Below are 27,673 nucleotides of genomic sequence, written 5' to 3' on the forward strand. Positions count from 1 at the left end.
GGAAGTGAGATGCTACATCATTTACTTGTAAAGTTTTATTTAGGAGAAATAGTTCATGATTTTATGGGACAACTTTAGATATAAAGTTTACTTCAATAATGTTTAAGGACACTTGTTCAGAAGTTATCTAAACATTTAAAAAGTTAGCTTGGCATACATTTACAGTTTTATCAAATGTGCCAGTAATTGAAGGCGCTTGTGTTTTACATGCCATTATAAGCAGGTCCTCCTCCACCTTCTGGCACCACCCAGTTAATATTCTGACTCGGGTCTTTGATATCACATGTTTTACAGTGCACACAGTTCTGAGCATTTATCTGTAATCGAAATCCATCACCTTGTTCCAAAGGAACAAATTCATAAACTCCTGTAAAATAAAAACAAATACATGAAGGTGTATTAACAAAAGGTAACAAAAAGGTAAATAATTTAAAAATGAGTCGAAATTAAAATCTTAGAACAACTTCAGAAGGCTTTGAGGCTTTCATGTTTGCCCCCAGAGACTAACTGGTCTTGGTGTATGTTGCTGCTATTAGTATGCTAATAAACTTAGTACTTCTACTAAACACATAGTGGAAACACAACAGTATTGTCTGGGTTAGTCTAACAAGAGTTAAACAAATTAGCTCCAGTCTTTTCCTCTGAGAGTTTATAGTACAGTGTAACTTTTAAAAGTCAAGACAAGGCCTTATTCTTGAATAGTTACCTTCTAATTTCACTTGAGCATACAGTAATTTTCATATTTCCCAATGCTATTTATTCTGCTATATTATTTAGATCTGTTTCTCATTAAGTTTAACTGAAAGCTCTTATCACTTAAGGGGTTCAGTATTTGATGAATTTAAAGTTTAGTGTCACTGACTTTATTTGTGGCCGTCATGTATATACACGTACATACAAACTGTCATTTCAGAAACAGCTTTTTTTTGGGGGGGGGGTTTCGAGACGGTTTCTCTGTGTAGCTTTGCACCTTTCCTGGAACTCACTTGGTAGACCAGGCTGGCCTCGAACTCACAGAGATCCATCTGGCTCTACCTCCTGAGTGCTGGTATTAAAGGCGTGTGCCACCACCGCCCGGCTCAGAAACAGCCTTTTAAATTACCCAAGAACAGGTATTTGTATTTGTTTTCTATAATCCTTTTGTCTAAGGGTAGATAGAAGACTGGAGGTGATAGGTCACCCAAATTAGGCCTAATCAAAATCCCTACTGTTTTGTCACTGCTAGTCAGAACATTTAGGACATGACTTTCCTTAAGGATGCTGAACATAGAAGTATTTGTTTTTTAAATAAACAACAGTCTCCTTGCAATGGAAAGGGAACATCTTCAAATGGAAATTTGTTAATGTTTAGGAACAGAAGGAAATTGTTACTGACCTGCAGGGCAGAACCGCTGTTCAGGCCCATCATATATTGACAGATTTCTATTAACAGGTATGCTGTCATCCTTTAAGGTTAAATGTGCTGGCTGATCATGTTCATGATTAGTGCCACTCAGAGCCACAGATGATAAGAGGTCAAAACTGATCTGTCCATCAGGTTTTGGGTACTCAATGGGTGTGCAATCCTTAGCTGGTTTGAGCTGATCAGAGTCTGAGCCTTAAGCAATTTTGAGGAAGATGTTTAATGAAGTAGCATAATTTTTAAAAAAGATTTATTTATTTATTATATATACAGTGTTCTGCATATATGCCCACACCACAGAAGAGGGCGCCAGATCTCATTACAGATGGTTGAGCCACCATGTGGGTGCTGGGAATTGAATTCAGGACCTCTGGAAGAGCAGCCTGTGCTCTTAACCTCTGAGACATCTCTCCAGCCCCAAAGTAGCATAATTTTCCAGTACTTTTTCTTTTTTTTTTTTTTGGTGCAGGAGATTCAGCAAGATGCATACTAATAGTCTCTTATCACTGAACTTCACTCTCAGTCCATCAATGAGGCAATCTTGTTACTTAGTTCAGATTGGCCTTGAACTTACCTTCTTGCCTTTATCTCCCTTTGCTTGGCCTCAAGTAGTATATTAGAAAAACTTGGAGCTATCATCATACCGAAGGAAAGAGCTCAGTCTAGGGTAGTTTACCTTTTAAAGATACTGAATTTCAGATGGGTGTGGTAATGCATATTTGTAATCTCAGTGCTTAGGAGGCAGAGGCAGGAGAAATAGTTTAATGCCAACCCTTTGACTACGAAGCAGATTTGATCTTGTCGCAAAATATGCCCCCCCCAATAAAATAAACACCCACACCCAGACAGAACCATGTTTACCACATGTCTGACAAAGCAAGTTTAAAATAGGAGAGTAGAGATAGAGCTTAGCAAAAGCCTCAGGTCCAACCCTAACACTCCAAAATACTAAAAAGTTACATTTCCTAGTAATGAACATACCCCATACAAACACTTTTCTTCCATATAAAGGTGCTTAAGATCAACACGGCTATTTAGTATATTTAATTACCTTTATGTTTTAGAGTCCATGGCTCCATTCCTCTCAATATCCAGTAAAATATTCCAGTGTAAATCATCCCTCCATATACTCCCAGTATCCCATGGCAGGATGGCCTTATATTTCTAACAGCATGTAGCTCTTTCCATACCCAAGATTTCTTCAAATTATCCTCATACTCAGTTACATGGAGTCCTTTTATGAAAAATGAGAAATTCAGTGAAACACAGGGTGAGCTAAGTTTTAGAAACATGGTTATGTGGATCCACACAGAATCACACAAATGTTGGCGTCTTCCAACAAGATAATCTATATTTAATGGTAGGAAGCATTTGATCTGCCTTCCTTTGGATGGCACTGGGGCTTTGTGCATGGTATGTGAGTATCCTACCATTGAGCCATAAATCTTAGACCTTAATGTTTACACTGAAAGCATAACAAATTAGTTTGAAAAGGGAAACAATACAAGTTCAGGGTATTTACAAACACAATTTTTTAAAAATATCTCTGAAACATGTATTTTAAGTGGAAATGTGTCCCTGCAAGAATATTTTTTGCATTCCCAATGGCATCAGCCCTAGTGACTGATTGTGACTTTATAATAGGATGGCTGCAGACAATTGGGGTCTTCTGGAATAGAGGGGGTCTATTAGATGTGCCCACTTAACAAGAGAGATAGATGATGGGGAGGTGAAGAAAGGCAGAGGATGGAGTACAGAATGCATAAATCAAGCTGGGATGGATAGGGGGAAATAGAAATTTTTGAGAGCATGGTCTATTAACACCTTGATTTTGAACTTCCTGCTGGCAGAATTTGTAAAGAAAAACTTGAAAAACTTGTTTAAAGTCAACTAGTTTGTAGAATTTTGTTAGAGCACAACTAAGAATTCTTTTTCAGGGGGTGGGTAGGTGTGGATGCTAGGGATTGAACCTAGTGATTCATGAATGCTGGGCAAGCACTACATCTGGTAAGGTGCAGTTAATCTTTAAGGGGGAACAACTGATTTTTTTTTGTCTTTTGAGACAGGGTTTTTCTGTAGCCCTGGCTGACCTGGACTTGGCTCTGTAGACCAGGCTGGATTCAAACCCATAGAGATCCGCCTGCCTCTGCCTCCTGAGTGCTGGGATTAAAGGCGTGCGCCACCACCCAGCTACAACTAACTGACTTGCACAAATGACAGTGGTTAATGGTTTCCTGTTATAATTCTCAAGGGATTTTATTCCTTGTTATAATACTAAATTCTAGTATCGAATACTATACAATATAATACTAAATTATCTGGTGCTGTGTATACAGCAGCTAGAGTAGGGCTGCTGGTTCCACAAGGAACAGCACTTGACTAAGAATTAAGAGAAAGTTCTACCTAACTGTTGCATTCCATCTTACCTGTCTTGCCCTGCCTAAAGTATTCTCTTGGCTTTTATTGGTTTTCTTACCACTTACCAAACCCATGTGCTAGACCTTTATTCTTAGATACTTGAAGGCATAACCAAGTTGTACTTACTGTTTTGTTTTGTTTTGTTTTGTTTTTTTAGGGCTAGGAACCAATCAAACCCAGGGTCCTTCAACCACTGAGCCATGCCCTAAGTCCCTTGGTTGCTAATTCTTAGTAAAGGAACATTGGTTATCTGTGATTCTATATGCCAAGTGTTTAGAACTGAAAAATGAACACAGTCTTTGCTGGAGTTTTTGGCAGGAGACGGATACAAATTTTCTTTTGGACAGTAGATAAATTAAGCCAAATATATAGTGTGTCAAATAAAAATGATGGCACCTGATAATAAACAGTTCAAGGGGTAGGAGGGCTATGCGTAGTCCAACTGGTAAGATTTAGAGAGGCTACCTGAGAGTACTATCTGAACAGAGACAAAAGCACAAGATAGAGCGTGCACGGGATGTTCAGGAACTGGAGACCAGTGGCCGGAACGCAGGGTTGTAGAAACAGTCAAAAGATGGGGGAGAGAGCTCAGTAGTAGAGTCCTAGATCGAATCCTCAGTACTGGCAAGAAAAACAAAACAGACAACCACCAACAACCCCCCAAACTGGTGATCATGGAGTTAAGGTTCCATTGGGAATAGTTATGTGATTACAGTGTTCCTTGGGAGGTTTCTTTTGAGAGCAGGAAGATGGCTCAGCTAGTGAATGCACTTGCCAAGCAAGTGTGAGGACCTGAGTTCAGTTCCTGGGAACTACATAAATGTGTAAGAACTGACTTCCAAAGTCTTCTGATAGTGAGCCAGACAGGTGCCATGTGCAGTTAGGAACATATAGTACTCTTCCAGAGGACCTAAGTTTGATTCCCAGCATGCACATCAGGTGGCTCACAACTGCTTGTAACTCCCAGCTCCAGGGACATCTGACTCCTCTGGCCTCTGCAGGAACTTGCACGCATGTGCATATACCTACGTACACAAGTAAACAATGATAGTAAAAAAAATTTTAAGTTCTCTGACCTCCATATGTGCACTGTAGCATGTACATGCCCCAGCCCTATATATTACATGTATACACAAAAATAGTTATAAAAAGAAAAGAAATGAAAGGAAAAATTAGATTTCAAAATAAGAGACTTGCCAGGGGATCTTTTTATTTGAATTAACTGATTTAGAAATAGGGTCTCATAGTATAGCCTTGGTTGCCCTGGAACTCATAGAAACCTGCCTGTCTCTTTTGATTAATGGATGCCCAGTTAGATGGCCTCATAATGATCTATGGTGGTGGCAGTGCCTGTTCTCTGGCACAGCAGAGTCATGTGATTATGCTTGCAGTATTTGCTAAGGATAGGTGGCTGATTTTGCCCTGTGTGGTGAGGCTCTGTTTCTAGTCTACAGATACTTGGGAATTGGTGTGATGCCTTTTGAATCATTCCATATATGCAATGCAGATGTACCATCAAATCCAAAAGGAGACAATCACTGGTACTATATTTTGGATGAGAATAACATGACAGTTTTAAAGTTTCTGACTGTATTAGTGGTCCTTTACTGTAGGAGGAGTTTCTCACCTGTCGTCTTTGATTGGAGATTTTCACTAGTTAGTTGATTAAAAATTGATTCTGCTGCCAGACTTCCACTTTTCATTGCTGTGTGAGTACCTTTGATCTTGGGAACATTCATGAAACCAGGGCTACAACCAATTAGTAAGCCACCAGGAAAAGTGAGTTTTGGTATAGACTGAAAAGAAGATTCAGAATACATCTGTCAGCTCAAAAGAGGCAGAAACACATACCCAAACCTAAGGCTGTAGGAAAAGAAGATGAATAAACAATATGAAAGGGACACAGCAGCCAGGGAAGGAAGCCCAGGCAGGGCAGTTTAGGATTAGGACTATGGCCATTTCCCTTTTTTTTCTTATTCCATGCCTGATCTCTATGGGAAGGGATTATCACCCAGCACATTTGAAATGACATGCTTTTATTAATATGTATCTGTGTCATGGTTAGAAGATTTTCTAAATTTGAATGACAAACTAACTTCCTTTACATGTTTGAGGAAAAGATTCCATATCATCTTTTTATTTTAGTCTGACATGTAGAGATGGATAACTATGATCTAATGGCATTACAATGACTAGCTACTACTCTAAACAAATTTTATTAGCTTAACAAACTGAACTTTCAATTTCTGATTAAACAACCAATATAATAAAGGTCTCCGTATTTTCACTTTAGCCAATAAAGTATATTGTTTAAAGAGTAGGAGCTGAAAAAACTGCACGGGAACATATCCTTGAGTCTGAAAAGGAAGAAGGCCAATGCAGGGTTGTTCTTTTCTTCAGATGCAGTTTTTCTTCTCTGGGGCTATCTAAATTCAGCCATAGACAGGCCTTTGTTGAGTGGGTGGTGGAGTGGTGAAAGTTTGATGGTGCTGACTGAGACTCACAAAACTTGCCATCAGCTGCAGAAGACATGGGGAAGGAAGGCTTTGTGGCCACAGTTCCTCCAATGGTAGAATTCTACAGCAAGAAGCAAACCCGAGGGCAGAAGGAATCCGAGAAGGACCATGCCCAGGCTGCTGAGATGGTTCCGTGGGGAAAGCTTGCTGTCAAGCTTCATGACTTGAGTTTCATCCTCATAATCCATAGTGGAAAGAGAGAACCAAGTCTCACAAGTTGTCCTCTGATCTATGCATGTACACATACATGTGCACACATACACACATATTTGAGTGACTTGTTTATAATGCCATTAAGACAATGTTAATAGCAACAATGTATTCTGAACTTTATTTTAAGGCTAAGTTCCCCCCCCCCATGTTACTTTTCTAATTCAATCAAAGAAAATCAGACCCCAATTTCTAAAATATCCCTAGAATCTAGCTAGACTAGATAGGATGACAGGATCCTGAAGGTCAGAGAAGCTATCTTGTTCCAACCCTTAGAGCTGGTTTTCAATGATCTTACTCGTCTGACACTTTTTAACAACAGTACTGACAGCTTTTATCATGGCCATTTAGGTCCTATTTCATTGTTCAATACCTACTCAGTAAATTAATCATATTGCAAAATATTCGTTTTGAATGTGTACTAACACAGAATAATTGGCAGGATCCTAACAGAGGCTACCTGAAAGACTTAGTTGGGATAAATCATTTTTGAAAATTTTCACTTTCCTAGTATAGTTAAAGAATAAAGGAAAATAGCATGAATTACACAATTTTTGTTTTCTAGTAAAAAAATAAAAGGCTCATGCAGATATATATATCTTTTTCTTTTTCTTTTTTTTTCTTTCTTTTTTTTTTTTTTTTTTTTTTGATTTTTTGAGACAGGGTTTCTCTGTGTAGTTTTGCGCCGCCTTTCCTAGAACTCACTCTGTAGCCAAGGCTGGCCTTGAACTCACAGAGATCCACCTGCCTTTGCCTCCCCAGTGCTGTGATTAAAGGCGTGTACCAAAACACACACACACACACACACACACACACACACACACACGAATGAGATGGTCTCACTATGAATTCTTATTCTTGTCTGGCCTCAAACTCAAGAATTCCACCTGCCTCTGCTAACCAAGTACTGAGGTTAAAGGCATGCACCACCACACCCAATGAAATCAATATATTCTTTTCTTCTTTCATGTGTATGAGTGTTCTGCCGTATGTCTGTGTACCATGTGTGTGCCTAGTGTCTGAGGAGGTCAGAAGAGGATGTCAAGATGCCTTGAAACTGGAGCTGGGGACATTGTGAGCTGTCATGTGGGTGCTAGAGTTAAACCTGAGTCCTCTGCAAGAACAAGTGCTCTTAACCACTGGGCCATCTCTCCAGCTCTCAACATTCTTGAATCTAAATTCATAGTGTAATTAATTACTGTGTTCATGCATAATTTTACAAACAGTATTTTGTTAAATTCCTTAAATAAATTTTCTCCCTAGGGAAGAATTATTTTGTTCTTGACTGGTTATTTAGTTTACAAACTAAAACTGGAGAGTGAGTGCTGGAGCTACCTGCAGGCCGCCTTCGTTGAGCGCCCGTGCTCCGTAGGCTATCCTCTTCCCACCTTCCAGTGTGGGCTGGATGCTTGGGTGGTGCTTCCATCTCTGGAACTCTCGGAACGGACTCAGGTATGGATTCTGATAGTCGAGACCAACCTTAACCCAAAACCCAAATGAAAACAGATCAACTCTAAACTCTGAGGAAAAGTAAGCAAAAGGGTAATATGTGTTTATAACCAGCAAAACTTTACAAATTAAGAAGACATTAAAAAACCATTGTGCTCTGGAAATCAAAATCCATATTAAGGGAAAAAGTAATCAAAACCTTATTTGTAAATAAGTCTCCACAAATGGAGTTTTGATTACTTATTACTCGTCTATCAATAGGAACTCTACAAGGAAGATAGTTAATCTATGTTATAGTACTACTAGGCCAGAAATGAAGAAAAGGGATGTAAATTGTATTCAGAGAAACGGCGGGATGAGATGCAGGTTTCACGGCAGTAATAGTGCTAAAATGAACAGCCACAGCTTTTTCCTTTGATGAGACTGAGTCACGAGGGTAAGTACCATAAAGGGACACTAGAAACCGAGAGCACGAAGCACTGACAGTGCATAATTCAACGGTGTGTCATGTAAAAGTAGGATCATGACACTGTACCATGATGCTGCTGTCAACGACAAGGGATGGAAACGATCTGGTTTGCATTGTTCAGAATGTTCAAGATATAATTTGTTGCTATAGTGACAGAAGAGGAAATTGCCTGTGATTGTTTTTAAGTAGTAGGTTCAAACTGAGGGCCAATTTTATTTTCAGTGGCAGCATGCTGTGGTGGAAGTGGGCTTTAAAGTCAGCATCAGGCATGAATCCTGCCTCCATCACTGGTGGGTTGAATGAGAAGACCCCCAGAGATTCATATATCTGAAAGCTTGGTTCTCCAGTTAGGTGAACTGTTTGGACGGGTTAGGATGTGTGGCCTTGCTGGAGGAGGTGTGTCCCTGGGAATGGGCTTGGTGTAGTTAAAAGCCCAGACTAGGCCCAGTCTCTCTTTGGCTTCAGATCAGGATGTAAAACTCTCAGCTACTGCTCCAGCACCATTGATCATGGACTAGCCCTCTGAAACTGTAAGCAAGTCCCCAATTAAATGCTTTCTTTTATAAAAGTTACCTTGTGCTCATTACTGTGGCCTTTGGATAGACGTGGTTAATTTGCTCAGATTTCAGTTTTCTCACTGGCACAATAAGGTTATGTTTCATAGCACAGGATGGCTACAAAATGTACTGACCAATCTCCACAAAGCTTCTAGAGAACAGTGCCCGGAGTGTGGTAGCCACTAGTATTTTAGCTAAGTAAGTTGATGAATGTCTATAGTAGCCAGACACATTCAGATAAATTCAAAAGTCAGCTTTCTAATGGAAAAGTATTCTCTAGGTTTAAAACCCTGTTTTCACACAAACCACTATAATTCTGGCAAAATCTTTTGCAATGGGAAGATAACTTACCACAAAGCCAACAGCTACTAGAGGTTCACCTTCATTTAAATGATAAAGGAAAGAGCCTCCATAAGTATGTCTGTCCAAGGGCCAACCAACAGTGTGATCTACTCTTCCAGGTTTCCATTTCTTTTCATCAATAATCCATAACTAAAAACAAAAACAAGCCCAAGAAGTTTTACAGTATTAATTACAAATGAAAGCTGTAAAAAAAATTATTCTGTACATCAAGGAAAATTATATCAAATGATTACATATTAAACCAGGATAAAGAAATGAGTCACAAAAGTTACGAACCCTTCAAGACATTAGAACCTCTAAGAATTTCTTTTGTGGGATTATAGAAAAGACCACTGAAAAAGGAATTTCTGGAGTACTGGCTGCTTGAGCATGTTCACTGTTGGGGGAGAAGGGAAACATAAGTAGAGCAAAACAATTCAATCTGTTCCTTTATCTTTCCCACTCAGTCATTGTACAGTAAAGTCACTGTTCACTGCAAACTTATTCACAAAATAATGAAGTTGTTTATTTTATTTGTCTTTATCTGTTTATTTATTTATTTGCTTGTTTGTTTGTTTGTTTTTCAAGACAGGGTTTCTCTGTAGTAGTTTTGGTGCCTGCCTGTCCTGGGGCTTGCTCTGTAGACCAGGCTGGCCTTGAACTCACAGAGATCTGCCTGGCTCTGCCTCCCAAGTGCTGGGATTAAAGGTGTATGCCACCACTGCCCGGCAAAGTTGAAGTGCTGGAGATTGAACTCATGGCCTCACATGGTTAGGCAAGCCCTCTATGATATCCCTTAGCCCCTTTAAAAAAAAAAAAAAATATATATATATATATATATATATATATATGTGCTGGGAATTGTGGTACAAGCCTTTAATCCCAGATTTCTGTGAATTCAAGACCAGCCTGGTCTACTGGTCTACATAGCTAGTTCCAGCCCAGCCCAAGCTATATAGTGAGACCTTGTTTGAACATACACACACATTCATTCTCATTCTCTCTCTCCCTCTCTCTCTTTTACTTATTTAGACTGAACCTTGCTATATAGCTGAGGCTGCCCCATCCTCCCAAGTACTAAGAGTACAGATCTATACCACCATGCCTGTCTTAAAATTCTTAAACTAGTTTGGAAGCTTGGGATGTAGCTCAGCAGTAGAATGTTATTAAGGGCCCTGAGTTTAATCCATAGCATTGCAAAATAAACAAATTTAAAGGGTTAATAGACTATAGAATAAATTAAGAAAATACATTTAACCTTACTAAATTATAGATCAATATACAATGTCTGAATTATTTAATGAAATATTTTTACATTATAATTTTGAATAAATAATTCTTTGTAGGATGTGGCCATTCTACAAAGCAGCAAATGAGATAACCATAGAAGGGCAGGCTATGAAAAATATTAAGATTCAAAATTTGCAAGTTTAAGTCTTATTGTATACACAATTTAGGCAATCATTTGACCTGTAACAATTTCTTGCACCTCAGAAAATATTCCAGTTTTAGTTATAAGGAACATTTGAAGTTAATGAAAAATTTTAAGTGTAAAATTCAGTATTATAAACTATATGATAATACAAATTAAATTCCATTACTTAAAATAAAAATTGTACAAACAAATCAGGATACCTCCTTCAAACCAATTCCGTAAGTCTGGGGATCACAGCTGGCCCTCAAATCAAACTTCTTATAAAGCTGCTTGGCTAGGTGTCCATGGCAACCCTCTGCAAAGACGGTGACTTTGGCGTGTAGCTCTAGTCCCCTCTCAAATGTTGTCTAAAAAGCAAAACTACGTTAAAGTAACATTGATACATTAAATAAATAATAATGTAGGTACACAAGACATAGTAGACTATATAACAGAAAGAAAAATTAACAGAACTATTATAAGTAGAGTCTAAATCTATAATGTCTTATTTCCAGAAAAGCAAAGTATGATTATGCTCAAAATTTCTCTACAAATGAAAAGGCCTTCCTGTCTCCATATATTTCTGAGTTTCCATTTACCATTAGAAAAAAAAACCTATAGGTTTCTTGTGAATCATAAAAAAAAAAAAATGAACTACAGACTATATAGAATCTAGTTACATCCTTTTTCTTTTTTTTTTTTTTTTTTTTAGCTGATGATCAAACCCAGGGCCTTGTGCTTGCTAGGCAAGCGCTCTACCACTGAGCTAAATCCCCAACACTAGTTACATCCTTTTAAGCACAAGTAGAGTGTATTCAACACCCTCCTCAGCTACTTGCTTTGTTTACTTTAACTTTTTCCTTATTGTTCAACATAGAGTATTGTAAAACAAATGACTTCTTCCACTAAAAAAATAATCATTCGTATATATGTATTATGTATGTATGTATATAAAAGCTAGGCATGGTGCATTCTTCAAGAGACCAAGGCAGGATTGTGAACCTGAGATCAGCTTAGGCCACACTGAAGAGAAGAGTTCAACACAAAACAAAAGCAGGCTACAGGAGACTTGTTACTTTTTGCATTTACATCTAACACATGGCAGGTACTTTAGAACAATACTTAAGGCAGTCCCTTATAAAATGTATCTTTCTTGATGTTTTTCTACTTAGGAGTTTGCTTGCATGTGTGTATACAGATATATCCATATAATTAATAGTTTTATACCGAGGTAATGTTTCATAATTGTTTATACATTAGATGTAATTTACCTAAAGTACCACAAATGAAGCATTCACTTTTAGTGGTCAGACAGATCACATTGTTTTTTTTAATGGCTTGCTGTGAAGCCCACCCTGGCTGTGAACTCCAGCCAATGCGTTATTCAGTCTGAACTGTAAGAATGACCTCAGGACTACCTTAGTGCACTCAGAGAAATGGGACATCTTTCACTTGGGTCGATAATTTCTTTTTTCTGGAGGAGTGCTCGTTTGCGTCACCTCTGTCATCTACACAGATATGCATACACTAGAAGGTCAAGTAAGAAGGCAAAGCTGACCGCCATGACAAACTGGAGCTGTCTCCGAATGTCGGAAGTCAAAACCAAGCTACAGCAGGTTCAAAAGTGAGTGGACAGCAGCAGAGACAATCCCTCTTTTTCCAGGCAAAGGTGGGCAGTGGAGCCCGTTGCGTTCTTGGACGGTGCTGTAGGTTTCTTCCTTTCAGTTTTTCACTGTGTTGACAAGGCTGGTTTTGAGCACTGGGGTTCAGGTTACTCAACTGACTATAAGTATGTGCTACCACGCCTGGCTTCTTTTATGCGTTATATTTATATAGATATAAAATACATTTTTTATAAATACAAAGCATAGAACATGAGAAATTTTGAATGAGAACAAAAATGAAATATTAGAAAGGTAGGATCTGTTGTCTTTGTTGTGATGTTGTAATATTACTTATTAGTTGTTATACGTTCTAATAAATATGTTCTAATATATATGTTCTAATACATTTAAATTGTCATAATATATAGAAAATCTTTGCACAGGAAAACAGCTTGTATATCTCTGCCACTTGCTTTCTAAGCAGGAAGACATGCTGCAGTAGACTAGATTCCTAATTTTGTTCAAGAAAGGCAGAAAGGAGCTAAATATCACTAAGCCAAAGTAACCCAGGACCAGGGTAGCCATCTACTACTTCTGTGCTCAAGAAACTGAGCATGCAGTTGTTAGGAGACTAGGTAATACACACAGACAATGTGTCAAGACAGGAATTTGTATTTGTTCTTGTGACAGAAAATGAACGTTACACTTGAGAGCTTGGTAATTCTTTTCAGCTTCAATCTAGGCTTACATAGAAGATTCTTTTTCAATCTTTTTTTTTTCTTTCTTTCTTTCTTTTTTTTTTTTTAAAAACAGGGTCTCATCTATAGGCCAGGCTAGTCTCAAACTCACAGCTATCCTGCCTCAGCTTCCCTAATGCTGGGATTACAGGTTCAGTTGTCATGCCTAGCTCTAGATATGCCTGTTTAAATCTGTACTTTTATATATGTATATATATATTTTGTTTTTCGAGACAGGGTTTCCCTGGTAGCTTTGCGCCTTTCCTGGAACTCACTTGGTAGCCCAGGCTGGCCTTGAACTCACAGAGATCCGCCTGCCTCTGCCTCCTGAGTGCTGGGATTAAAGGTGTGCGCCACCAATGCCTGGCCTGTAGTTTAATTATTAATCTCATTAGTGGCTCTTGGTTTTGTAGTATGTGCTCTACATACTAGTTACAGATAACACGTGTCCATGTGTACTCTGTTAGGCTGACATTTTGAATGAGAGGAAGGCAACCCGTTTTACATTTCCCAAAAGATTCCTGCTGCTAACAGAGTAAATGATTCTTGTCTCCAGGAACGAAACCGTAGTGTGCCAATGCGGATGACTGTACTGGCTCCGACAACTGCCTGAGTCTTTCACGCTCGTTTTATATGGTTATGACTCAGGTTTTATCTTTATAAAGTGTTTTTCCGTGTTTTTAGTTTTCTGAGACAGGGTTTCTCTGTGTAGTTTTGGTGCCTGTCCTGGATCTTGCGCTGTAGACCAGGCTGGCCTTGAACTCACAGAGATCTGCCTGGCTCTGCCTCCCGAGTGCTGGGATTAAATGCGATTAAAGGCATGCACCACTGCCACCTGGCTTGCTTCTGGTTTTTTTTGTTGTTGTTTTTTGTTTTTAAATATCAACTGTGAAAAACACCACTATTATTAATTATATTCTGAAACCCACATATTGTGTAGTTTATGGGAAAACCTAAATACTGAGTTTGAGTTGGTTGATGTTTTGTTTGTTTGTTTTTTGAGAAAAGGTCTTGTATGTGGCTTAGGCTGGTCTTGACCTTCATCTTAAGCCTCTCAAGTACTGGGACTGCAGATGTGGAACCATGCCTGCCACTTCTTTTTAATTTAATTTTTATTTTATGTGCATTGGTGTTCTGCCTGCATATATGTCTGTGTGAGGGTGTCAGAAGCCTTGGAACTGGAATTACAGACAGATGTGAACTGCCATGTGGGTGCTGGGAATTGAACCTGTGTCCTCTGGAAGAGCAGCCAATGCTCCTAACTGCGGAGCCATCTCTCCATTCCCCCTGCTTCTTCTCTTTAAGCATGTAACTATAAAGGTACCTTTGGTGCACCATCCTTTTGTATTCCCACATCATTAGTGGCAATTCCTTTTACACTGCCATCTTCATGATAAAGGATCTGAAAATGACAGAAGCGACTTTATTATTTCCTCGGCATTCATGCTAACTGTGACATATCTGAAATGATGGTGATGCAGCTCACTTTGGAGCCTGAAGAGGGTGAGGGAAATAAAAAGCTGTGAAGATGAGGAAATGCACTATCCTGACCCCTTCATTTCTGTTTCCAGTAGAGGAAATGCTCTTTGGGAAGCCAAGTCTAAAATGTACCCTGGCATCTCATGACTCGTAGGGAAGCAATGGACAGTGATCCAAGGGTGAACACAAGTGGAGAAGGCTGTAGGAAGCGATCTGAGGTCTGGCTCACAGCACTAAAGCAAGCAATACAACCTAGTAAGAGTATCAGGAAAGAAGTGAAGAAGAACAAGAGAAGCCGTGTTGGAGGCCATAAGTAGTACTCCGTAAATCACCCACCTGTGACTGGCACGGAGCCCAGTCAAGCACATTTAACAAGAAGCAAGTCCCACATAGAGGTCTAAAAGGCCAAATGCGTGTGTAAGGGCTGGGAAACGACTTTTTAGCAACAAGGACAATGCAGGAGCCCAGGTCTTTAACTTGGCTTTGATTGGTAAAGAACTTGCATTTTCTCTGACACCAAAGACAAAAGAATTGCTCCTTGCCCCTCACTCTTATTTCACTGTATTTTTCCAGCCAAATTCCTTAAAAAAGGTGTTTTTTTTTTTTTTTAACGTGTATGAGTGTTTGGGCCGAATGTATGTCTGTGCACTATGTGGATGCTGTGCCTGCAGAGGTCAGAAGAGGGTGGCAGGTCTCCTGCACTACAGTTACAGACAGTTGTGTGTGCTGGCATGTAGGTGCTGGGAACTACACCTGGATCCTGTGGAGAAGCAGCCAGTGCGTTTAACCACTGAGCCATCCTCTTTCCAGCCCCCTCGTTTCTGAGACAGGGTCTCATTATGTAGCCGTGGCTAACCTGATATATAACCTTGTTATATAAACCAGGCTAGCCTCAAATTCACAGAGATCTGCTTGTCTCTGCCTCCTGAGTGCTGGGATTAAAGGTGTGCACCATCATGCCTGGCTGCCAGGCTGTTTAAAAGCTTTCTCAGCCTGTGACAATAGTGGTGTTTTTGGTTTAGTGCTCATTCAATATTAAAGTGATTTAAATCACTTTTGACAAGTTAGAGAGATCCTTCTGGGTTTTCAAATTTTATTTATAGGGGTCAACAGTTTATAATGGTTGCCAAAAACTATTGCTTTGTGAGAATTAGCAGAAGTTTCCAGAATGAAGAATAATCTACACAAAGCTTGAACTAGCTTATTCATCATAGATATTAATATATATATATATATATACATATAAACATTAATATATAATATCTATATTACCATAGGTATTAAGAAGGGATGAAAAGGAATGTGTTCATTAGAGGGCAAGAACACCAAGGGCAATCAAATGACACAGCGTGATGGTTGAAAGAAATGAGACTACGTAGCCTGGGAAACACAAACCTCCTGGTGAGTAAAGGTGGAAGAGAGCAGACAACGGCAAGAAGGATGCCCGTGGAAGAGGCACAGACTTACTCTGCAAAGCACAGAGCAGAGAATTCCCACACCGAGGGAATTATCCTATCCCTATGGTGTTCATCACATGATGGGGGAATATATGAAATTCAGTTCCTCTTTAGATTAAAACATTTTAGTTATTTTCTCCAGTCCTGAAATTCTAAAATCCTATGATTTTTTTAAAAGAACAATTTACTTCTGTAAAATTACTGAATTATTTTCTAAATAAAAAGAGATTGTTTCCTATACGTGTTAAAAGCCAAACCACACAGACCTCAGCTGCAGCATATCCAGGGTACACTTCAACTCCCAGAGCCTCTGCCTGCTCCCCCATCCAGCTCACCAGGTGTCCCAGGCGCACAATGTAATTGCCATGGTTGTTCATTGGAAGACCTGCAAATATTTATGGAATTAAAATCTGACATTTTATTGCTATGGCAGCTAAATAATAATATACTTAATTTAAAAAAAATCTAACCAATGTGTACAGCTGCATAAATATACATATTATCTTTATGGCCACAATGACAAGTTATTAAATAAAATAGGTTTGATTGAAAGTTCCAGGTTATTAAAATAAAATCAATATTAAAGCCTAGAATTAGAAATTCTTGGCTGGCTTACAAAGCTCTTCTAGACTAGAAGACAAAAGAACTGCTTCCTACTCTGGCTTTCTCATTAGCTCGGTATCTCTGAGCAAGTCCTTCACGTCACAGAGCTTCAATTTTCTCGTCTGCAAGGAGGGCACACTGAAATGCAGCTTCTCTGAGCTGTGCAAGTCCATAGTCTCTTGACTATGCCATACTCTACCTGGAAGAATTGGCACAGGAATTCTATGTTTCTCTGTTAGAATTGCAAATCTGTCTTCCGTTACAGGAGTGTTAAGTGGAGCCTAGGAACAAATGAAAACAGGGAGGAAATGTTTTCAGTTATATTTGGAGGGCTGAACGTACACTTTAAAATCTTAAAGAGAGAAGGCAAAAGGAACTCCTCTTTTCCTCTTCACTTTTCTTTCAGTCTTTCCTTTGGAAACCTTGTAACTAAATCTCCCCCAGACAGGGTTTCTCTGTGTAGTTTTGCACCTTTCCTGGAATTCACTTTGTAGGCCTTGAACTCACAGAGATCCACCTGGCTCTGCCTCCCGAGTGCTGGGGTAACTAAATCTTTTTTTAAATGTCTGTTTGAAACAGTTTTTTTTTTTTTTTTTTTAAATATGTATGGGTGTTTTGCCTGATTGTACGGCTGTGTACCATTTGGGTGCTTAGAGCCCACAGAGGCCAGAAGGTAGCTTTGGATCTCCTGGAACTGGAGTTATGGACAGTTATAAGCTGTCACATGAGTGCTGGGAATTGAACTTTGATCCTCTGGAAAAGCAATTCCAGTGCTCTGAAGTTTTCTCTCCAGCCTTGAGATGGAAATCTTAAAAGCTAACCTATATGTCTTGGTAGTTTTGTCCTAGAAACCTCTTGTCTAGAAGCTTTGGAGACATGTTTGAACTGTGCCCATCATGTTTCCCTGTCTCTGTGGGAGTACAGCCTAAGTGCCTGGCTCCAAGCTGAAACTGCCTGCCTTGTTGAAAAAAAATTAGAAAATTTATCCTTTTAGGTGATAAAGACAATTAACACGTATATAATGATAGCCCATTGACACCCTGTGTGTGTGTGTGTGTGTGTGTGTGTGTGTGTGTGTGTGTGAGAGAGAGAGAGAGAGAGAGAGAGAGAGAGAGAGAGAGAGAGAGAGAGAGAAAGGGTGTCAAGGCAATAAAGGGCTTTGACATTAGAACTGACATTGTACCAGTTCAATGATAGCTGTTCCTTTAAAGTGTTTTTGTGTTAAAAAAAGGCATGCTATTTTGAGGAGAGCACAAAGTAAATTTTAGACTTTAGTTTATTCCATTAAAAAATGATTACAAATGACATCTATATATTTATTTGACCTTTATTAAGGGTATTCACAGGGCTGGAGAGATGGCTCAGTGGTTAAGAGACCCCAGGTTCAATTCCCAGCACCCACATAGCAGCTCACAATTGTCTGTAACTCCAGTTCCTGGGGATCTGAAGCCCTCTTTAGACCTTCAAAGGCACCAGGCTCACAAGTGGTACACATGCATATATGCAAGCAAAACTCTCACACACACAAAATAATAAACAATACATAAAAATTGTATAAAAATATGAGTTACTACCTCAAGTTACAATTTTGTTACTTCTTTTTTATCTTGGATTGGGTCTGCTATGTAGCCAGGCTGGCATTGGGTTCATCGACCTCCTGCTTCTGCTTCCTCCGTGTTAAGAGTATAAGAGTCATCTATTTAATTTATAGATATTCTTTCTGGGCTATGCATAATAATATGTCATTTGATATAAATAGAGTAAATACATCATTTGATGAGTTTCAGGTGCTCTTAGGTTCTATTTCATTGTGTATCTTATTTTGGTTTGCCAAACTAGCTTTCCAGTTTTTGTTCATTTGTGTGTGGTGCTGGAGACTGAACCCAGGGTTTGTCCATGTTATACCACTGACTATAGACTCTTTTCTTTGGTTCCTTTTAAATTAAAAGATCTAAGAGTATATATATTCAATGCCTAATGATTGAGGCTTACACAAAAAGGCTTTCTTATGTCACTAATGTAAAAGTAGAACAGCAAAGGTTAAACCTGTGTAAGAATCAGCTTGTCCTACCCCCTTCTCCTTCCAGTCTGGGAAGAGCTCTTTAAAAGCGGCTGGGTCAAGGCAAGCCCCTGAGAGCGTGTGAGCCCCGATCTGAGCAGCTTTCTCCACCAGACACACACGGAGGTCCTTCCCATGCTCAGCAGCCAGCTGCTTTAGACGGATAGCTGCAGAGAGCCCGGCAGGGCCAGCGCCAACTATTACCACATCTGCTTCTTCTGCAAATCTCTCCATATTCACTCCTGGGAGACGAAACACGTGAAAAATAAAGAACAATACTTTTTAAATTCTTTAAAAAATAAAGAACAATTAATATGACCTGATAACCACATGAGTCATATGCTGGTTTAGAATACTTTAATATGTATTTTAGTGTGCTCACTATACTTCAGAGTATAATTTATAGATATTCTTTCTGGGCTATGCATAATAATATAACATTCGATATAAATATAGTAAATGTATCATTTGATGAGTTTCAGGTTCTCTTAGGTTCTATTTCATTGTGTATCTTATTTTGGTTCCCATAAACCAAGTTTTGGCTTTGAAATCCATTATTATAAATTCATGAGCTGGAAAGATGGCTCAGCAGTTAAGAGCACTGACTGACTGGGAAGGAGAGCACAAAGGAAATTTAGACTTTAGTTTATTCTATAAAGAATGATTACAAATGACATCTATCTACTTATTTGACCTTTATTAAGAGTATTCACAGGGCTGGAGAGATGGCTCAGTGGTTAAGAGGCCCCAGGTTCAATTCCCAGCACCCACATGGCAGCTCACAATTGTCTGTAACTTCAGTTCCAGGAGACTGGACACCCATGTCAAAACACCAATGCACATTAAAAAAAAGATTTATTTAAAAAAATAAATTTATAAGGCATAGTGGTGCCCACTCATGATATCAATACTTAGGAGGTAAGAGCAGGTGCTCAAAGCCAGGCCACTGCATGAAGCCCTATTCTGAGAAAGAAACAAATGAACAACAACAACAACAACAAAGTTTTTACTTATCTAAATAGTACTATGTGACACATTTGATAAAGCTGTGAGGTATCTTGAATGCTTTTAAATTATCATGAAAAATAAAATATTCATACCAACAAGATAATACAAAGTATCTCGGAAAGTCTCAAGAATTATGAACATTATTACATACCTTCCCATCTTTTGTCTTTTTCCCGGGGATGAACAGTATAGTGGGTAGTAATTTGAGGTACAACAGAAGTTGAAGACCATCTTGTAGCACACAGGGGTAGGCACTTTTTCTTAATTTTTAAGGCATGAAAGCACTGATACACTGCATAAAAATTATGAACAATATCTTTTAAGATTAGCTTTCATCTGTCATACAATGAAAAGTCTCTAAGCAGAACAACTGTTCTTAATGAATGGCACAAATGGAAATGGAGCATGCTCTTTCTTAGATGATTATACAGTTAGCTTGTGGTCATGATGCAGAATTTTCAAATCTTTTAAAACAAGTTAGAATAGTAAATGAACAGCTCAGAGACTGAATATATACAGGGGAGATGGTTACTCTTTAAATGGTACAAAAACAGAAAAACATTTGGAAAAAATGCATACCCTGTTCTTTATGTCAAAGTGATTTCCACTAAATCAATGTGGTATTTTTTTTTTTTTTTTTTTTTTTTGTGTGTGTGTGTGTGTGTGTGTGTGTGTGTGTGTGTGTGTAACTTGTTATGTAGACATAGACATTCTGGGTTTGAACTATAGAGATCCACCTGCCTCTGCCTCTACTCATAAATTTTTTGATTCTTTTCCTTTTGAGTATGGGCTGTACTTAACTAGTTTCTAATAAGTAGAAGATTAAAAGAGAAAAAAACCCCAAACTTTATAATAGAAAAAGTATAGTAAATATAATTTGGATTAAGTGATCAAATATCATTTGAATATTACTAGCAACACACAAAGATCACATACCATTGTTATGATGTAATGAGAAAGATTCTTTACCTGTGTGGTACAGTGATACATACCCTCAAAAATCCTTACACCTCAGTCTAATCAGGAAATCATGAGAAACCACCAAGCAAATTTAGATTGCAAGGCATGCAATAAAATGCTTGACAAATACACATTAAAAATATTAAGGTCACGAAAGACAAGCAGAGGAACTGTCTTATTAAAATAGATGAAGGTATGCTAACTAAGAGCAATATAAACTAGATCCTGGACCAGAAAATTGGAATCTCAATAACCTTGTTGTGTAACAACATTTCATCAATGTTAATTTCTTAGTCTTGATATTCACCATGATTATGTAAAATGTTAAGCTTGAGAAAAGGCACATGGGAACTCTATATTTGTTATACAACTCATCTGAAATCCTAAATAAAGTTCAAAATAAAAATTTAAATAAAGAATAGAGTGATAATGAATAGTAGATTAAAGACTGAAATACAAGAGCTACAACTATTCAGATGGGCATGGTGGTACATGTCTTTAATCCCGGTATTTGGAGGCAGAGGCAGGCAGATCTCTGTGACTACTAGTCCAGGAGTTCTACATAGAGTTCTAGTCCAGCTATGGCTACATAGAAAGACTCTGTTTCAAAAAACAAAATCAAACAATACCTGTTTGTCAAATGGATTGGGACCTTCCTAGTAACAATTTCAACATACATACGTATGTGTATATATAAATTCTGGTGCTGGGGATGTCTTTCTGTATGCTATGAATGTGTTGCTCTGATTGATTGATAAATAAAATGCTGAGTGGCCAGTAGCCAGGCAGGAAGTATAGTATAGGTGGGATAAACAGAGAGGAGAATGCTGGGAACAGGAAGGCTGAGTCAGGAGTTGCCAGCCAGACACAGAGGAAGCGAGATGTAAAAGAACCGGTAAACTTCCTAAATATAACACCAGTAGCACAGACACTGAGAACGACAATTAATAAATGGGACCTCCTGAAACTGAGAAGCTTCTGTAAGGCAAAGGACATGGTCAATAAGACCAAACAACAGCCTACAGAATGGGAAAAGATTTTCACCAACCCCACATCTGACAGAGGGCTGACCTCCAAAAATATATAAAGAACTCAAGAAACTAGACATCAAAATACTGAACAATACAATTAAAAAATGGGCTACAGAGCTTAACAGAGAATTGTCAATAGAAGAATCTCAAATGGCTGAGAGGCATTTAAGGAACTGCTCAACATCCTTAGTCATCAGAGAAATGCAAATCAAAACAACACCTGTCAGAATGGCTAAGATCAAAAACACTGAAGACAGCTTATGTTGGAGAGGATGTGGAGAAAGGGGAACACTCCTCCACTGTCAGTGTGAATGCAAACTTGTACAGCCACTCTGGAAATCAGTATGGCAGTTTCTCAGAAAATTGGGAATAAGTCTTCCTCAAGACCCAGTTATACCACTCCTGGGCATATACCCAAGGAATGTTCAATCTTACCACAAGGACACTTGCTCAACTATGTTCATATCAGTATTCATAATAGCAAGAACTTGGAAACAACCTCCATGCCCCACAACTGAAGAATGGATAAAGAAAATATGGCACATATATACAATGGAGTAGTATTTAGCAGTATAAAACAATGATATCATGAAATTTGCAGGCAAATGGATGGATCTAGAAAATATCATCTTGAATGAGATAACTCAGACTCAGAAGAACAAACATAGTATGTACTCACTCATAAGTGGATACTAAATGGGAGGAAAGGGATGGCCAGACTGCAACCCACAACTCCAGAGAGGCTAGCTAACAGGGAAAGACCCTAGGAGGGACACATGGATGATCCTGTGAAGGAGAAGTGGATGAGATCTACATGAGTGCACTGGGGGGTAGGGGGCAGAGGGTGAAGAGTGGGGGATGAGAACATAGGGAAATGGGAGGGTCAAGCTGGAACAGGGACAGAGTGGGAGGGCAGGGAGGAAGATACCATGATAGATGAGGACATCATGGGAATAGGAAGAGGTAGGGTGCTGGGGAGGCTCTCAGGAATCCACAAGGTTGACCCCACCTTGGTCTGCTGGCAGTGGTCCAGAGGGTACCTGGACCAGTCTACTCTGGTGACTAGCCTAGCAAATAACCTGTCATCATAGAGCCTTTGTCCAGTGACAGATGGAGGCAGATATAGAGATCCACAGCCAGACAGCAGGCTGAGCTCCAGAAATCCAATTGAGAGAGGAGAGATACTGCAGACAAGGGACATGTGCTTGAGCTACTCTATGGTGGGTTCATGGCATACAGGCTTGACCTACAACATGGCAGGAATGAGGCATATGCGAGCTGCACATTATACTGTGTGTTGGATTTAGCCTTTGCTAGTACAGACTTAAAAAAAATAAAAGGTTTCTGGGCTACACGTTGCTTTGATAAAAGCACAGACTCATTGCTTCTGACAGTTGATGGTACACATGGCTCCCAGGTCCACAGCTGGCAGTAAATGTACCACCGCCATGTTGGGAAGCTGAGGTGGGCGGAAATGCTGCAGTTTCAAGCAATAGATTCACAATAAGACAGATTGAGATGGAACAAGACTTTAAATGGTTTACATCATGTGTAAAAATGTATGTACGCTTGAAATAGAGAAAAGAATGAATATAGACAGTAATACAAAGAAATAGTTTTAAAAAATAAAGTTTTTAAAGAGACAGTAAAGGTAGTATAAAAAATAAGCCACGTAAAAATGGATATTACACAGAGACTCTGCATTGTGTAGTCTTTGGGATTTTTTTTTTTGTTTTTTTTTTAAATTTTTTCTTTCTTTTATTTTTTTTCTTAGTCTTTGGGATTTTTAACTGCAGAAATACATTTGATTATAAAGGCTGCTCAGTTAAACCAATATATATATTTTAAAGGTATCTTTATTTCAAAATTTGGATCTAAGGATATGCTGCTTTGGAAAGGAGGCTCTGCTTTTGTTTCCACAGAAAGTTCGTTCAAGTCATTTAAAATTGTAATGGATAATTAAAAAATACAGATTAATAAATTTTTGTTGTTGTTTTCTTTTTTGTTTTTCGAGACAGGGTTTCTCTGTGTAGCTTTGCACCTCTCCCGGAACTTCCTTTGTAGACCAGGCTGGCCTCGAACTCAAAGAGATCCACCTGCCTCTGCCTCCCGAGTGCTATGGATTTGTTCTAGGTAAAGATACATCAGGTTTGATCAGCCAAGACCCCCTGAAAGGTCTCCAGTGATACCATGGCCCAGATGATCCAACATCCAGAATGGTTTCAAGGCAACTGGCTCAGACAATACAGCCTCAGGGATTACTCAATTTTCTTTATATCCCCATAAGAATACAGTGCCCTCATCCAGCAGGAAGTAGTAAGAGAAACTACACCCAAATTCCCAAATATACCAAGCTGGCTTTGGAGATGGAATTGGCTCACTCCTTCTCTAAACCCAAGCATATTGCTAAAAGAAAAGGTTGGCTATAAACGCAATCTCTTTCTAAAGAAGAAAGGATAGATAGGATAAAAGGGTAGATTAATAAATCTACTATTATAGAGCAACAACTTGTGTAAAATGTTTTAAATTGCTATAGATTTTAGTTTATTAAAAATTTAATTTTGTTATACTATATGTACATTTCTACTCTTGTTTAAGATATTATGTTTGTGCAATTCATTTAAAATTGTAATGGATAATTAAAAAATATAAATTAATAATTAGTCTTCTATGATAGTCAAACATATAGTCATGTTAAGTTTTCTAGGTATATATAGATATAATTCAGTTAGGTAGGTAATCTTCAAACACTTTAAAACCTACAGAATATGGCATTTAAAATGTTTTAAAAATTTAAACTTTCTGGACAGTGAGACATGTCTGTTCCTGGCAGCACTGATTTACTTCAGAGAGGAGGATGGGCATCAAAGACACTCTATATGGAGTTTATCTTCTTCTTGGCAAAAATAGCGATTTGGGCAAGAAACTGTTTTTGCCTGAACTGTTAGATTGACTGGACATACAGGAGGACCCATAGGAAGGTTACCACTGAACTTTGCAAGGCAAAATGGTCCTTCAGGTTCCTGCTTCACAGAGGAAACTGCCAGACATTCTACAGGACATAGAGAGAAGTGACTGAGAGACTCTAGACCTGTGGGCTGAAGACAGATGCTCCAACTTTACAGAGGAACTTTGGATGACTGTTCAGGCTACTAGCTGTCTCTGTCTACTCTTGCAAGACTCCTGAAAGTTGCTTGCATCCTTCTCCCATTTCTCAGGTAATATTATATCCTTCTGAGGTCTTTGATATAGTTGAAGATTAGATAGGTATAATTTCCTTAGTTATGATAAAAGATAAGTTAGATATGAAACCTTAGACTCACAAATAAAGGATAGATCGGATATCTTTTTTAATTTTGCCAAATACAAATAGACTAGATATTATAAATAGACTAGATATTGTAACTGTAATTCTTGCCTGATAATTGTTTTGTTATATGTAATTTTACTATGTTAAAGTTAAAACCTTCCTTTTTGAAAAAAAGAAAAGGGGAAGTGCTGGGGATGTCTTTCTGTAGGCTGTGAATGTGTTGCTCTGATTGATTGATAAATAAAATGCTGATTGGCCAGTAGCCAGGCAGGAAGTATAGTATAGGAGGGATAAACAGAGAGGAGAATGCTGGGAACAGGAAGACTGAGGCAGGAGTTGCCAGTCAGAGGAAGAGAGATGCAAAAGTACCGGTAAGCCACGAGCCATGTGGCAACTTATAGATTAATAGAAATGGGTTAATTAAGATATAAGAACTAGATAACAAGAAGCCTGCCATGGCCATACAGTTTATAAGTAATATAAGTCTCCAACTGTTTATTCGGGTCTGAACAGATGCAGGCCTGGAGATAACTCCAGCTACATCCTGGCCTTTCCTTTTCTTTTCTTTTGGCTTTTCGAGACAGGGTTTCTCTGTGTAGCTTTGGAGCCTTTCCTCAAACTCACTCTGTAGCCCAGGCTGGCCTCGAATTCACAGAGATTCACCTGCCTCTTCCTCCCGAATGATGGGGTTAAAGGCGAGCACCACCACCACCACCACCACCACCACCACCACTACCACCAACACCACCTGGCAAATTCTGGCCTTTTCTAACTTGAACTGTGTCTTATGAAGCATATGCAAATGAAGAAACTTTTACATATGGACTTTAAAAAGTAAATAGCAAAAACAAAGAATTTCATTTTGACTATATAATTTAAACTTTCCAGGACACAATGAATAGTTAAGAACTTTAATTTTAATTTTCCATTTTAATACTATGTCTTGGTTGGGGATGTGGCTCAGTTGATAGAATACTTGCCTAGTTGAATCCCCAGTACTATATATACCAGCGGTGGTGATGTACACTGGGAGGATCAGGAATTCAAAGTTATCCTCGGCTACATAATGAGATCATAACCAACCTGTGATACAGGAGAACCCATTGCAAACAAAACAAAGCTATCATATCTTATCCCTCATAACTTCCTGAGATATGTGAGTAGCTACAATCACTATTTACAGCAGACAAACAGAATTCAGATAGTCTCTTCTAATACCTGTCAAACTCTGAGACTAGTAATTGATTTGAATTTATCTCTGAAGTCATGGAAACTGAGGCTGTGGTAAATGTTTCTTCTAATGAAACAGAAAGAAGGCATGTTTAAACAAAGTCAACCTGACATAAACTAATTTTATTATATAGTACCAATTGCATGGTTAATATTTTTTAACAAAACAGTTTTTAAAGTAATACCTAACATCAAGACAATAAATGTTATAATGAAGTGGGAGAAAGAATTTGGAGTAGAAGTCTAATACCTTGTAAGTACTATACATTTGCTTTTGATAATTTCAAAGTGGTAGGGAAACCAACTTTCTTTACTTGTAATGCACACTAAAGATTACAATATTGCGGAGTGGTGGTGGTGACACATGACTTAAATCCTTGCACTTGGGAAGCAGAGGCAGGTTGATCTCTGTTAGTTTGAGGCCAGTCCCATCTACAGAGACAGTTTCAGGCAGTCAAGGCTACACAGAGAAACGCTGTCTCGAAAAACCAAAATAAATAAATAAAAAGCACAAGAAATTGTATCGAGAATACTTTATTAAAAACAAGTTTAAGTCTTTACTTATTCTAAATCTTGAAAAAGATACCTATAAATATTATATTCAAATTCACTTTGAGCTCAAACATACTGTCATCATTAAAAAGGACTATTATACACTGTAGTTTAGCATACACAAGTTATCATTTACTTCTGAAAACTAATGAGTGGAATATGACAAACTTTAATTCTATTATTTGTAGAGCTACTAATTTGCTTGAGAACAGTTTGAACTGTGACCTCTGATTTCCACCATGGAATTTAAAAAAGGCATAACCTTTACTCCTTTGCTAAAACAAGCCTGGTGTCTCTCATGAAGCATCTGAACATTTAGGCCTAGAGACTTGTTATTGTAGAGAAGCAAAGTCACAGAGTCCACTGAACAACGATCAACCATACACATTACACACTCATATCCACTTTGTTGTCGTCACTAGTGTGTCATTGAGTTATGACACTATAACAAATTAGCATCCAAAGAAAAGTCACCGACCAGACTCAAGACAGACTGCATCTAAATTAAGAAGACAGCATCTGGTACATTGATGGTCCCCCAAACAGAACATATCCTGTGTGTAATAGATGCTTGGTTTGAATTTACAACATGTATACTTGTTTAAAAATTCCACAGCCAAATCTTAATTCCGTAAAGATTCACATGAGGCCAGTTACAACAGAATTCTAGATCCTCTAAACTTCTGTTTGAATTAGGGGGTTGTTTTCAAGTAAAAATTTAAAAATATCATCCAACTGCTTGAAGAAGCACCCCCTAACAGAAGCGCCTGGATTTAACTAAGAATAATACAGAAAATTTTGCGGCTTCAGACATAATTGGTGACCCGGGCAGCACATGACTTAACACGTTATGACAACTCAGACTT

At 38.5% G+C, this 27,673-nt stretch overlaps 1 protein-coding gene across 1 annotated transcript in view; it reads right to left on the minus strand.

The window, feature by feature from the left end:
- Positions 1–17: 17 nt before the first annotated feature.
- The window catches only part of Etfdh (electron transfer flavoprotein dehydrogenase), a 28,360-nt gene continuing 704 nt past the window's right edge, over positions 18–27,673 (minus strand). Inside the window, exons 2-13 of the mRNA XM_036189454.1 lie at positions 19,876–20,016; positions 18,729–18,958; positions 16,857–16,938; positions 16,321–16,439; positions 14,443–14,520; positions 10,999–11,145; positions 9,373–9,513; positions 7,882–8,025; positions 5,448–5,616; positions 2,454–2,636; positions 1,376–1,597; positions 18–367 (exon numbers count right to left, since the gene is read on the minus strand). Coding sequence (XP_036045347.1) covers positions 204–367; positions 1,376–1,597; positions 2,454–2,636; positions 5,448–5,616; positions 7,882–8,025; positions 9,373–9,513; positions 10,999–11,145; positions 14,443–14,520; positions 16,321–16,439; positions 16,857–16,938; positions 18,729–18,958; positions 19,876–20,016 — 1,820 coding nt within the window. The 3' untranslated portion in view covers positions 18–203. The remainder of the gene's footprint in view (positions 368–1,375; positions 1,598–2,453; positions 2,637–5,447; positions 5,617–7,881; positions 8,026–9,372; positions 9,514–10,998; positions 11,146–14,442; positions 14,521–16,320; positions 16,440–16,856; positions 16,939–18,728; positions 18,959–19,875; positions 20,017–27,673) is intronic.

Source organism: Onychomys torridus, chromosome 6 (assembly GCF_903995425.1).
Source record: "Onychomys torridus chromosome 6, mOncTor1.1, whole genome shotgun sequence".
NCBI lineage: Eukaryota > Metazoa > Chordata > Mammalia > Rodentia > Cricetidae > Onychomys > Onychomys torridus.